At 43.5% G+C, this 13344-nt stretch overlaps 2 protein-coding genes across 2 annotated transcripts in view; both read right to left on the bottom strand.

Moving 5' to 3' along the window:
- Nucleotides 1-5492, bottom strand: LOC139068868 (uncharacterized). Its single transcript, XM_070549360.1, has 2 exons — nucleotides 200-5492; nucleotides 1-57 (listed from the first exon to the last, which is right to left on the bottom strand). Exon 1 carries the CDS (start codon nucleotides 5478-5480, stop codon nucleotides 900-902), a length of 4581 nt encoding a protein of 1526 aa, XP_070405461.1. The 5' UTR covers nucleotides 5481-5492; the 3' UTR covers nucleotides 1-57; nucleotides 200-899.
- Nucleotides 5493-5636: 144 nt separating this feature from the next.
- Nucleotides 5637-13344, bottom strand: part of LOC107385412 (G-protein coupled receptor 22) — a 35493-nt gene continuing 27785 nt past the window's right edge. Inside the window, exon 2 of the mRNA XM_015959257.3 lies at nucleotides 5637-12571. Coding sequence (XP_015814743.3) covers nucleotides 10928-12466 — 1539 coding nt within the window. The 5' untranslated portion in view covers nucleotides 12467-12571 and the 3' untranslated portion in view covers nucleotides 5637-10927. The remainder of the gene's footprint in view (nucleotides 12572-13344) is intronic.

Raw genomic sequence — 13344 nt, 5'->3', positions numbered from 1 at the left:
TGATGGTGAATGATGATTTATTGAGCCGTCCGTATCATCAACCAACCAACGTAAGAGCTAGGCATAAACAAAAAATAAATAAATCATAAAATAAACCATAATGCATAACTGATTACATTGGTAGTCGTTTTCACAATTAATACAATCATTATAGACACGTTCCGTTTTCATAACAACATTCTGAATTATAATTACAAACCTTGTTCCCCTTATCAACTGAAGCTAGACAGAAGTATTCTTCAAACTTTCTTTGTCTTCTTCTCCGTGAACTGCTAATAGCCTATCCTTTGCTCCGTCTTCACTTCTAATAGATTTCCGTTTGCTTCTTCTGTGTTGCGCCCGTTGCGCCTCCCTACTTGGCTACGGTTGCTATGACGCTATCAAAATAAAAGCCCGTATACCTTTGCCGTTGTTAAACATAAAGAAATAGTTCACCTTTACACTCCCACCAAATTATTTACTATTGAACATATAAACACAAATAATTTTTCCATAACAATAACAGTAGCTTAACAGATACTTTGTATAAAATTCAAAAACAAAAAATAAATAAATAAAACATTTTCCAACACTTTAAAGCATTGTAGATTCAAACATTACAGTCTTCTAACAACAAGACCAACTTATGAACAGGGCGTTCTACCACAGACATTTTGCTGACACGTTGGCCCTTATTGTTTAGATTTTTGTCTGCAGAGGCTATTTTGACCTTTCTGACAAGTTCATCAGTGTCCTGCACAGTGTCCACGATTCGACCAAGTTTCCATTGAGAGCGTGGTAGCATGTCATCTTTGTCCATCACTATGTCTCCAATTTGCATGTTTCTTTTAGGTGTGTGCCATTTTTGTCTCACTATAAAGTTCTGACGGTACTCTTTTCTCCATCTGCTCCAGAACTGCTCAAGAAGGTGCTGAACTTGGCGCCATCGCTTTCGTGCATACAAGTCCTATTTTATGAATGTTCCTGGTGGAGGCAGAGCACTTGAAGTTTTCATTGTGATACACTTGTCCTTGCAAATCTTTGATGATCACAGTTTCAGCTATTTTCCTTTCAGCTACAGTGGTGAGTGTCTTTGATTTGTCCTTGAGCAGATATCGTCTGAGACGTGCAACAGCACTAACTGCACGGGACCAGGAGGAGAACTTTGTGAGGTGGTCACTGAGACTTGCATGTTTTACAGCTTGAGTGTTTAGGGTCTGCACCTTTCTCACCTCTGGGTCTCCTACTTGGAGCTCGATAGTCTTTCTTGTTGGAAGCTGTATTTCTCCTTTCCACAGAAACTGAGGGCCGGTGAGCCAGTTGGATGAAAGCAGTTCCTTTACAGAAGTGCCCCTGGAAGCCATGTCGGCGGGATTTTCATCAGTAGGTACATGAAACCATTGTTGCGGTGAAGTGTGGCTCCGTATTTTCTGCACTCTATTCGCAACAAACGTGTGGAAGCGCCCTGCCTCATTATTTATGTATCCTAAAGTGACCTTTGAATCTGTCCAAAAGAACTCTTCTACATCATCGTAGAGCAGCTCCTCCTTTAGCATTTTGCTCACTGTGACTGATACTGTGGCTGCGGTGAGTTCCAACCTGGGTATAGTGGTGACCTTTGTGGGTGAGACACGTGCTTTGCCCATGACAAAGGCACAATGAACTTCTTTGTTTTTGTTTGTGAGTCTAAGATAGGTACATTGGCCGTATCCTGCGGTGCTTGCATCTGAAAAGTGATGTAATTCTCCTTTGATCACTTCTCCAAATTCTGCAGGAGCATAACATCTGTTTATCTGGACGTTCTTTAAATTTTGCAGGTCTCCTTTCCAGCACTCCCACCGTGGCCTGAGGTGGTCTGGTATTGGGTCGTCCCAGTCTGTTCCTTGACGGCACATTTCTTGGAGAATTCCCTTGCCGTTGAGCACATAAGGAGCTAAAAATCCGAGGGGATCATATATTGCTGCAACTGCTGATAGGATGCCCCGCCTGGTTGGGGGTTGGTCCTTCAGCATGATGTTGAACGTAAAGCAGTCTTTCTCTACATTCCAATAAATGCCAAGGGCTCTTTCTGTTTGTGCCTCTTTGAATGTCAAGTCCTTTGTTTTTGTATCTGTTGCCAGCTCTGATGTTGGGATGCTGTTTAAAACATCAGTGTTGTTGGATACAAACTTATGCAGCCTTAATCCACCCTTTGCACATAGCTCACGTGCTTCCTTTACTAGTTGAATAGCATCCTCAGTTTTTTGTACGCTGGTGACTCCGTCATCTACATAGAAGTCCCTGGTTATGAACTGTGAGCCTACAGGATATGCAGATCTGTTTTCCTTAGCCAGATGTTTGAGTCCATAGTTCGCACACCCTGGGGATGAAGCAGCGCCAAAAAGGTGGACTGTCATCCTGTATGCTTGTGGCTGGCTGTTAACGTCACCATCTTTCCACCATAAGAAGCGCAAATAGTTGCGATCATCTTCCTTAACCTGAAACTGGTGGAACATTTTTTCAATGTCGCACATTAGAGCGACTTTATGCTGTCTGAAGCGCACCAAAACACCAGTTAAACTGTTGATCATGTCAGGGCCATTTAGTAAATGATCATTAAGGCAGGTACCATTGTGTTTAGCTGAACAGTCAAAAACTATGCGCAACCTGTCAGGTTTCTTTGGATGATAAACACCGTGGTGAGGTATATACCATGTCTCACCAGGTGGTCCAATATCGTCAGTTTCTTCTGCATCACCTCTTTTGATCATTTCATTCATGAATTTCATGTAATCCTCCTTGTATTTTTGATCCTTCATGAGTTTGCGTTTCAGTTGACTTAGTCTGCTTTCAGCAAGTTGTCTGTTAGTTGGCATTTGTGGTCTTTTCCTGAACGGCAATGGCATTTCATAATTTCCCTTTTTCGTTTGTACTATGCCTTCCTCAAGTTTTTGGAGGAATAATAGATCCTCTTGTGACACAGTCTTTTCATTTCTTTCAGCGTCTTTAAAGTCTCTTTCCAATACACGTATTGCGTCTGCTGGAGTGGAAGGAGGAACCTCTTTAACGGTGCATCTGTGACAAAGCCTGGTTGTCATGTCTGTTTTCTCTTCGGGGTCTGAGTTGCCAACAATGCTCCATCCCAAATCAGTCCGAAGAGCATAAGGTTCATTATCTTTTCCTAAGATTACTTGTTTAGGTGCTAGAGCTCTAGGACAAGTATAACCTATGAGGAGACTTATCTCACAACTGAGAAGTGGAGGGATTTCATCGGCAATGGGCAGCAAGTGACTCCACTGTTTGGCTGTTTCACATGTGGGTATGTGTTCTCTGTTAGCAGGGATGCAGTCCTTTGAATATGCCGTAGGAAGCTTTATGACTGTGGCTGAGTTATAGCCTCTCACCAAGAGATCAGACACCCTTTCACTGCTTACAACTGCATTTTTTCCCATCATGGTAGTCAGTTTTAGCTTTACTGGGCAAACATCTGCCTGCAGCTCATGTGTTACATCCTGATCAATGAAGACAGCATCACTCTGCGTGTCTAATAGCGCATAAACCAGTTTTTCTTTGAGTGGGTTGTTGGCAGTTGACAGCCACACTGGAACTATCATTGATGTGCTGATTGTGTGTTCAGGTCTGGCAACATTGAGTGACATAGCCGTCGCTGCTGCAGGTGAGTTAACTTGAGTTCCATTATTTACACTCACTTGTGTCTCTTTTTGTAGGCTGTTCCAATAATTGTCGTCATGAAGACAGGTAGGATGCCTCTTTGAGCAGGTATCACAACTGAAGCGGCGTTTGCAGTCTTTGGCATTGTGACCTTGTTTTAGACAACCATAACAAAGTTTCTTCTCCTTCACAAACTTTCTTCTGTTTTCTAGAGACAGTTTTAAGAAGTCTGGACACTTGTGGAGTGGATGTGCAATCTGACACAGAACACATGAAAAATCCTTTGATGTTATTATTATTGACTGTGTGTCACTTTGTTCCGTTGAATTTGTCTTAAAAACACTTGCTTTGTTCCCTTTTCGTTCTTTTGTGTTTCCTTTGTCGCTGTTAGTTTCAGAGTAACGAAGGGCGTGAATGGAGGTGAATGGGTTACATGCAACTTCAGCTTCAACAGAGAGAAAGGATGCAAACTCACTAAAACTTGGAAACTCACCACCTTCCATTAAAGTCTTTGTTACCTGTCGGTTCCATCTTGCATTTATCCAGTCTGGTAGTTTGTGCAGTAATTTTTGATTTTCCTCGCAGTCGTTAAGTATTTGCAAACCCTTTACATGAGGCATAGCGAGCATGCATGCATTTAGGAAGTCCGCAAAAGTTCTTAATCCATCAGCATCTCTGGACTGCACCTTTGGCCATTTTGATAGCTTCTCTCGGAATGATTTCTGTATAATAAAGGGCTGGCCGTATCTTTGGTTTAACTTGTCCCAAGCGTCCTTATATGCGGCTTCATCACTCCTAAAGAAAGTCCCTTCAATGCATTTGCGAGCTGACCCTGTTACATATCTCTTCAAATAGTACAGTTTATCTGCTGCTGAGATGCCCCTTTGATCAATCAGTGATGTAAATGTGGATTTCCATTCAATGAAATGCATTGGGTCGCCACTAAAAACTGTTGGTTCTGGCGTAGGAAGTTTGTTTAATCTTATGCTGTCTTGAACTGCCTGTGCTAGCTGGGTAACACTGGAGGGAGCTTCCTGCACTGCTGGTGCCAACTCAGTAACAGTAGGGGGGGCTGTCTGCACAGAACCAAAGGAGACTGCTGGTAACGGCTGTTTAGGTGTGATGTTTGGGCTCACCTTTTCATCTGTAATTGACTGTACATCACCCACTTGTAGTAAATGCCTGTCATATGCTTCAAATCTGGCTCGAGCTGCTTTCACATCCCTTTGTGCTCTCAGGCGTTCTAACTCTGCATTTTGAACTGCCACCTGTTTTTTATGCTCTTCCTCTAGAGCCCTTATTTTTTCTTGTTGTCTTTGTTCCTCCAGCGCGACCTCATACTCAACCTCCTTTGCTGCTAGTTCTGCTGCTGCTTCAGCTCGTTTTGCTGTAAGATGGGAAGCTGAGGATCGCTGGCTGCGATTTGATGCTGCAGTTGATCCATATATGGAAATGGCGTATTCATGCTCTAAAAGTTCACGTAAACGAGCTTTTTCACGATCTGCATCAAAATCTCCATCAACACCACTTATTCTTTCCAGAATTATCCCTATGATCTCCTTAGTTACTGCTTCACATGCATCGATCTTTCTCCTTACGTCAGATGATGGTGCCATTTGGGTTCTATTTTCTGAATATAACTTTAATAGATCATCTCTCCTTTCTTCTATTATGTCAGCAAGTTCTGACATCTCCTTCACTGTTATATCTTCCTTTAATTTTTCTCTTGTTTCACGTGCCTGTGCTTTCCATTGCTCATAAAGGACAAGCATTCTTTTTTCCTTTTGCAGAGTTGTCATCTGTTCAGTTAGGGCCGTTTGACTTACTGTTGCAGCCTGTAAGTCTTCCATTTTACTTTGCCTTGATCCGTTTCAATTCCTGACCAACTTTTGCCCTCTGCTGGACGTTGCGGGTACTGCCGTTGAACCGTGAAACCACACCGTGCGGCAAGAGGGGGCGGTCAAGCTCTTACTGTAGCATTCAGTCAATATCGAGAAGGCCGGAACTGATGGTGAATGATGATTTATTGAGCCGTCCGTATCATCAACCAACCAACGTAAGAGCTAGGCATAAACAAAAAATAAATAAATCATAAAATAAACCATAATGCATAACTGATTACATTGGTAGTCGTTTTCACAATTAATACAATCATTATAGACACGTTCCGTTTTCATAACAACATTCTGAATTATAATTACAAACCTTGTTCCCCTTATCAACTGAAGCTAGACAGAAGTATTCTTCAAACTTTCTTTGTCTTCTTCTCCGTGAACTGCTAATAGCCTATCCTTTGCTCCGTCTTCACTTCTAATAGATTTCCGTTTGCTTCTTCTGTGTTGCGCCCGTTGCGCCTCCCTACTTGGCTACGGTTGCTATGACGCTATCAAAATAAAAGCCCGTATACCTTTGCCGTTGTTAAACATAAAGAAATAGTTCACCTTTACAGACAGGATTTCTAGGTGCAACCAAGGTGTGGAAGGCATCCATTTTTGTGGCCTGAGGATCAGGTCTCTGCTTTTTGCAGATGATGTTGTCCTGTTGGCTTCATCAGAACGTGATCTTCAGCTTTCGCTGGAGTGGTTCGCAGCCAAGTGTGAAGCAGCTGGGATGAGAATCAGCTCCTCTAAATCTGAGACCATGGTCTTGATCCGGAAAAGGGTAGAATGCCTTCTCCGGGTCAGGGATGAGGTCCTACCCCAAGTGGAGGAGTTTAAGTATCTCGGGGTCTTGTTCACGAGTGAAGGAAAACTGGAGCAAGAGATCGATAGGCAGATTGGTGCTGCATCTGCAGTGATGCGGGCGTTGTACCGGTCTGTCGTGGTGAAGAGAGAGCTGAGTCAGAAGGCGAAGCTCTCGATTTACCGGTCGATCTACGTTCCTACCCTCACCTATGGTCATGAGCTTTGGGTAGTGACCGAAAGTACAAGATCGCGGATACAAGCGGCCGAAATGAGTTCACTCCAAAGAGTGGCTGGGCTCTCCCTTAGAGATAGGGTGAGAAGCTCGGTCATTTGGGAGGGGCTCGGAGTAGACCCGCTGCTCCTCCACATCGAGAGGAGCCAGTTGAGGTGGCTCAGGCTTCTGGTCAAGATGCCTCCTGTACGCCTCCCTGGTGAGGTTTTCTGGGCACGTCCAACCGGGAGGAGGCCTAAAGGTAAACCCAGGACATGGTAGAGGGACTATGTCTCTCACCTGGCCAAGGAACACCTTGGGATTCCCATGGAGGAGCTGGCCCAAGTGGCTGGGGAGAAGGAAGTCTGGACCTCTCGCCCTAGGCTACAGCCCCCGCGACCCGACTCCAGATAAGCAGATGAAAATGGATGGATGGATGGGCAGAATTTTTGAATTGAAATGAATCAGTTGAAGTGGTTCAAGCATAGGATTAGGATGTGCCCTGGTCACCTTCCCTTACAGGTTGTCAAGGGGACCCTGGGGCCAGGCTCAGAATGGCTCAGCATCTGGATAAGTGGAATGAAGTGGATGGATGGATGGATGGATGGATTGATGAATGGATGGGTGAATGGATGGATGAATGGATGGATGAATGGGTGAATGGATGGATGGACGGACAGTTGAATGGATGGATGGATGGTTGAACGGACTATCAGCACAAATTAAAGCAGCTTAGATTCAGTAAAACAAAGTTGTTTGTGTTAAAAGATACACTGAGAGAAGCTGTGGGAGCATCTTGTTCGAGTAAAATGACTAATTTGGAGATTAGTCGTTTTCTTTAATAATCACATTCTCAGACTTAGTCATAATTACGTCTCCATTTATTTTGCAGCTGATGACATTCTTGAAAACATATTGAGGCAAAGAAAAGCTGCAAGGTCTTATCAGTGTTTAACAGGTGGAAAAACACCTGATCTATCTGTATCTGTAGTAAAATACTAGTAAAAAATAAATTTATTTTTTATTTTTTTCAGGTCAAACTATTGACACAAACAGTTATGAAGAGATGCTAAAACAACTGATCTCCTGGGAGCAGAGCTGATAGCTTCTCCATCCTACAGAAGACACACGGACCTGTGGAGAGTTGTTTTGCTGCTTTAACTCTTATTTTAGGTTATCGTGTGCCTTTTTTTCTTGTAACAAATGTAGGTTTACTTTTAATTTTTTAGTTTGCTCATACCCTGACATTAGTTTTTATTTCATTTGGAAGAAAAAAAAGGGACTTAATAACTTTCTAAGTCCTAAAATCTTTGAGAATAACACATAAACGAATCATTATAAAGTCACTCATTCCATAAACTCATTGCGAAATCTTAAACCCCCAGTGAGTCGGATGGCTGCTCAAAATGAGCCTGGTTCTGTTGGAGGTTTCATCCTGTTAAAGGGGACTTTTCCTCTCCACTGTCGCTACACGCTTGCTTAGTATGAGGATTGCTGTAAAGCCTCTGACACAAGTCAGTGACTCGATGCAACCTGCTGGGTTTCCTTTTAATTGGAACAATGAAATGCACTCAGTACCCTATAAGAATATTCAACTGGACTGTATGTTCTGTGAAGTGCCTTGAGGCGACTCTTGTGATTTGGCACTAAATAGATTAACTGAATTGAATTGATTTTCTTTGCCATGCAAAACTGGGCTTGCATCAGTCAGGATCTGGCCCTGAAACTGATTGACAGCATGCCTGGGTGAATTGCTAAATATGTTTTGTTTAAATTTAATATAATTGTTAATAGAAGTCTTTGAAATGTATGAAAAGCATGTAATCTTATTTGAGTAAACCATAGACACGTCTGATAACAATATCTAAACTCTGAGGCAAACTTTGTTTAAACCAGTACACTTAGTGTACCACAATAAAAACTGATTGTCTTTCATGAACTTAAACCCGTGTTCACATCCTTATGACATTTACTTTTGACCAACATTTATTTTAAAACTCAAAAATCAGCTAGAGTATCAGTGACCTACTTGATCTCTCTGCTGAATTAGCCCACTTTACCCTGCAGGCTTCATCCCACATAGATGACCCCTCTTTTACTTACAGCCGAGGCTTGCAGCACCTCCCTCCCACGCTGCGCTAAGCCTACGCTAAGTTTTCACCTCTGGACCTCTTACACTGGTGTGTACAGGAGGACTTGATGGGAGGAGCATGTGATACACAGGTGTACGAGTCCACATGGAGATCCCAGACTGAACAAGCACGCAGCCACTGAAACAGAACGATTGCACAGGAAAAGGTCTGAAATCACCATACCAACCACAGCAAGCTAAAATTAACATGCAACAAAACCCACTCACTGTTGCCTGCTTTAACAAAGGTGATAAATTAACACGTTTAAAAAACAAGTATGACGTGCAAAATACAATTTATGTTTCAAATAAATACATGAAAATTTAGAGATGTGTGTTTTATTATACAAATATCAGAGCTAATATGATACCAACGGGAGTTCTAGTCATTTTCAAGGATAGTTTTAAAAACGAAACCAATAATTTATTACAAACACACACACACACACACACACACACACACACACACACACACACACATGCATGCATACACTAACACACGCACACACACACACACATGAACACGCATACATACACAAACACACACGCGCCGTTGAAAAAGTGGCCGGTGACAGCGGCTAAGCCAAGCACAGGTGCCATCTTGTTACCGACCGGAAGTGTAAAATAGAAAGCACAAGCTTGCATGCATACACATGCACACATGCATTCACACATACACAAACACATCCATGCGCACACTCAAGCATGCACGCACACACACACTCACATATGCACACACACATGCACGTTTACATGAACACACACATGCACACAAACACATACACACACATAAAACCACACATATGCACACACGCATACAAGTATACACAAACATACACACGTGCACACAGAAACATACACACGTTTGCGCACACACACACAAAAACCAAACTCAGGTCTCGATTTTTCATTTTTACTAACGTAATTGATTTGTTCCTTTAAACAGCCACACAAAAACAACACAAATGTCAAAAATGTTAAAGATAGCATATTCTTGGTGTCAGAAATTATTTATTTTTTTACATTTAAAAACTTGATCATCTCAGGTGAAAATCACATGCCCCTAGAGTGAGGCTATCAATAGCACACACATATTTCATGAATCAATCATTGATTACCTGATTGATGTAATGGTTACTATTTGGATTTTTTTTTTTTTTTGCTGTAAATATTTTCCAAAAACGAGCTGACCAGAAACATCACATCACTGATCCCATAAAAGGGTGTGAATGTTTTCTCTCATTTGCAAAAGCGTCTTTGATTGTAGATTTCACATAAAACTAATTACAATCTAGTATTTACAAAATGTTCTCTACGAAATCAGCACATGCCTTTAGCATGCAAAAAAAAATAAAAACACTTAACACCTCATCTGCTCTGCAAATATCCGGTTTTTCGTCGTCACACATCAACATGTTGATCGAGCTCCACAGTTCAGCATATTTGACACTATTTAGGTTTCGTTTTTATTTCAATATCAGAGATCAAAGGATTTATATGTTTACACTTAATCTACAGTAAATCGCTGTAGGTTAGCTTACAAAAATAAAACGAATGGTGGAGGAAGACCAATCAGCTACTCTGCAATACCAAACAAGATGTTACACCATATTTTTATAAAACTAGGAAGAAATAAAGGTTGCATGTTATCAACAATTGTTGCGAAATCTCATTTAAACACAACATTTGACTTCCTAATGACTACACGAGCTAAAATCACACTCTACACATGATACTTCTCCTTCCCTGTAAAGTTTCGCGTGAAGCAGTCGCTAAGCTCTCAGGTTACCTCTCCTTCAGAATTAAACACTGAGCTATTTCAAAAAAACTAAAAGCAGGATTAATATTCAACACATTCAAGAATATGTATGTGAAATGAATGAATGTTGTTTTGAAATGCTGCTTTCGATCTTTTGAGTGGGAGGCAGATTATGTCTCCTGGTCTGGATAAACACATTCTTTGGGACAGTTACATAAGGACATCTCTGAATGTAAATAGACCTCAGCCTTTGACAGAGAACAGGTCGTGTGTCCCCCGCTTGTTTGTTGAATGATTCTCTTCGGCTGCGGAAGCAGCGTGCACCACGGTGACGGCAGCGTCCTGCTGTAAATATCGCCTGAGGTGAAGGTAGCTGTGCTGGTGTTTGTATTGAAACATCTCCCAGAGGTAAAAATGCATTTTGTTCTTTTCTTACACTGGCTTCTCACATCAGTGGGTTTCATTATAGCGCACACCTGTGGCTCTTTTCTGGTTTTTAATTATCCTAAGTCTCACAGGGCCTCTGCCAGGCGGCGGTCAGCACCTTCTCTAGCTTCCAGCCGCAGCTGTCGGCTGGTTTTTCTGTTCTCCACCCAGGAGTTGTGTATCACCGTGCCACCTGGTGAAGGATCTACCTGGAGCAGGGACACCACTCTTTTTTTAACTTTTGCACGAAGGGCACGGCGTAATTTCTGACGCGTAAAGGCATACAGCAAGGGGTGTGAAACAGTGGTGCCGTACGCCAGGGCTAAGAACCAGAGGCGCAAGCTGACCAGGACGTCGCTGGGACCAATGCCCAGGATTAGCATGTTGGTCACAGAGAGGGGAGCCCAGCAGCCCAGAAAGGTTGTGATGATGATGAGGGACATCTTGAAAACCCGCCTCTGGCGCTCCCGTCGATCACGGTGGCGTCGAACAGCCCGGCGCAGAGCTATAATTGCCGACACGGAGGCCTGGACGCCCACGGTGGCCGGCAGGGGAGCAGCAGCCCCCATGTCAGAGGTGACAAGTGGAGCGGCAGAGGACAAGGCAGGGGGTGAGGTAGCTGTTGGAGTGGGAGTTGGGGATGGGATGAGGGGAGGATGGCTGAGCTGTTTCGTTCCATCTCCAGCGCACGATTCTCCTGCCTCCTCCCCATCATTCATCCTAAACCCCGTCTTCCTCTTCTTCTGTTTCTTGTGTCGGCCCCTGAGCCTCTGACTCTTCCTCATGTGGGAGCCAATACGGATGTTTAAAGCCCTCAGTATTCTGGAGTAGGTAAACAACATGACTGCCACAGTGGTGAAGAAGATGGGCACCTGCAGGATGAGATGGTAATACATTCCCAGGCCTGTGCGATAGCCCTGACCGCCAACACAAAGGAGAGTCCTGTTAGGCCACGCTGGGACTGTCGTGCTGCTAAAACCATACGAGGATGAAGATGCCGAGGCATCCTGCCTCTTTTTCTCCGTTTCCTCAGAACCAGACCACTGCACCTCTAAGAAGGGCATGAAAAACACAGCGACCGAAGTGATCCAGACACCAGCTAGGAGCAGCGCTGCCCTGCGTGTCGTCAGCAGCCTGTTAGCCGGTCGTACTGAGATGTCGTATCGATCCAAGCTGATCACCAGGATGTTGATGGCCGTGGCGATGCTCGCAAATGTAACACACGCCTCGTGGAAGCAGCAAAGCAAGGCCAGGTTTGGTCCTGGCGGCAAAAGAACCACCACCAGGGTGAGGGGCACACAAAGCACACACACCGCCACATCCAGCACGTGCAGGTTCACCGTCACCATGTTGCTCACTGAGTCCACCAGATTGGACTGGGAACAGTAGAGCACCAGCACAGTCAGGTTGCTGCTGAAACCCAACACCAGCTCTAGCATGAGGAAGGCGGTGAGCGACACCTGGAAGCTCAGAGAGTATGGCATGTACCAGGAGACCGGACCAACGGACGGGGCACCTCCACCTTCTCCTCCTCCGTGCTCCTGATAGACCTCCATGCCATCCAGGCCAGCTGGACCAGTGCCTACCCAGTCAGTGGTGGTTGGGCTAGAGGTGCTCGTCTCCATGATGTCCCTTCAGTATATTGTGTCTGTCACACCACTGATTAGTTCCCATGATGCACCAGTCTGGGCCTCCATGATGCAGCAGTGAAACACAGCTTCCTGGCAGAGCTGGAGAGAAGGGAATAAAATGCAGATGGATGAGAGAAATGCACAGTGGAAGATGGAATCAAAACACATTTTTCTCGTTCATGATGTGTCAGGGATCCAAACAAAACTTTAAATTCAAAAGTTATAACACAGAGACAACAACGCATGCACGTCTGCTGAAGAATCTCATACATATGCATAAATAGTCGGTAGGCAGAATGAGTGCTGAATTATGCATCAATCCATCCCTCAGTGAGCTGTCGATCAGTATCAACAATAACTACTTGTTTTATGCACAGTCTGTGATGAGCTGACGATCTGCTACAATACACAGAACTGAAGCTCAGAGGAATGGCTTCACTGAAAGAAGGCCAAGTAATAAAACTCATAGGCAATCAGTAGGTCTCTGTAACGTCCAGGAATGGTCAGTTTTAACCTACAGATTGACCTACATGCCACCGGTCATCTACAGACATAAATTCCATTCTCTAAGGTGGATTTTCATTCTCTAAGGTGGATTTTACATTTTACCTTCCAACAAGCCCAGAAGGTTCTGCAGCTCTGAACACATGATAACGTATTGTCATCATGTTCCCTTCTCAAGGTTCTTCTCTGCCAAGCCTGTCTGCTTATCTAGGCTGTCCTGCACAGAATAAAGGACTGAACCGTAGTAATAGTGAATGATCATATGGTCGAATGAACAATAATGGTTGATGAATAATAATAATGTTTTGATTAATCTGTGCTTAAATTAATAAGGTTGATAAATCTGTGCTTGAAATACTGAAGTTGAA

This window comes from Nothobranchius furzeri, chromosome 3 (assembly GCF_043380555.1).
Source record: "Nothobranchius furzeri strain GRZ-AD chromosome 3, NfurGRZ-RIMD1, whole genome shotgun sequence".
In the NCBI taxonomy this organism is placed as follows: Eukaryota; Metazoa; Chordata; class Actinopteri; order Cyprinodontiformes; family Nothobranchiidae; genus Nothobranchius; species Nothobranchius furzeri.
Note: the sequence above shows the minus strand (reverse complement) of the source record. Positions and strands in the feature narration are given on the sequence as shown.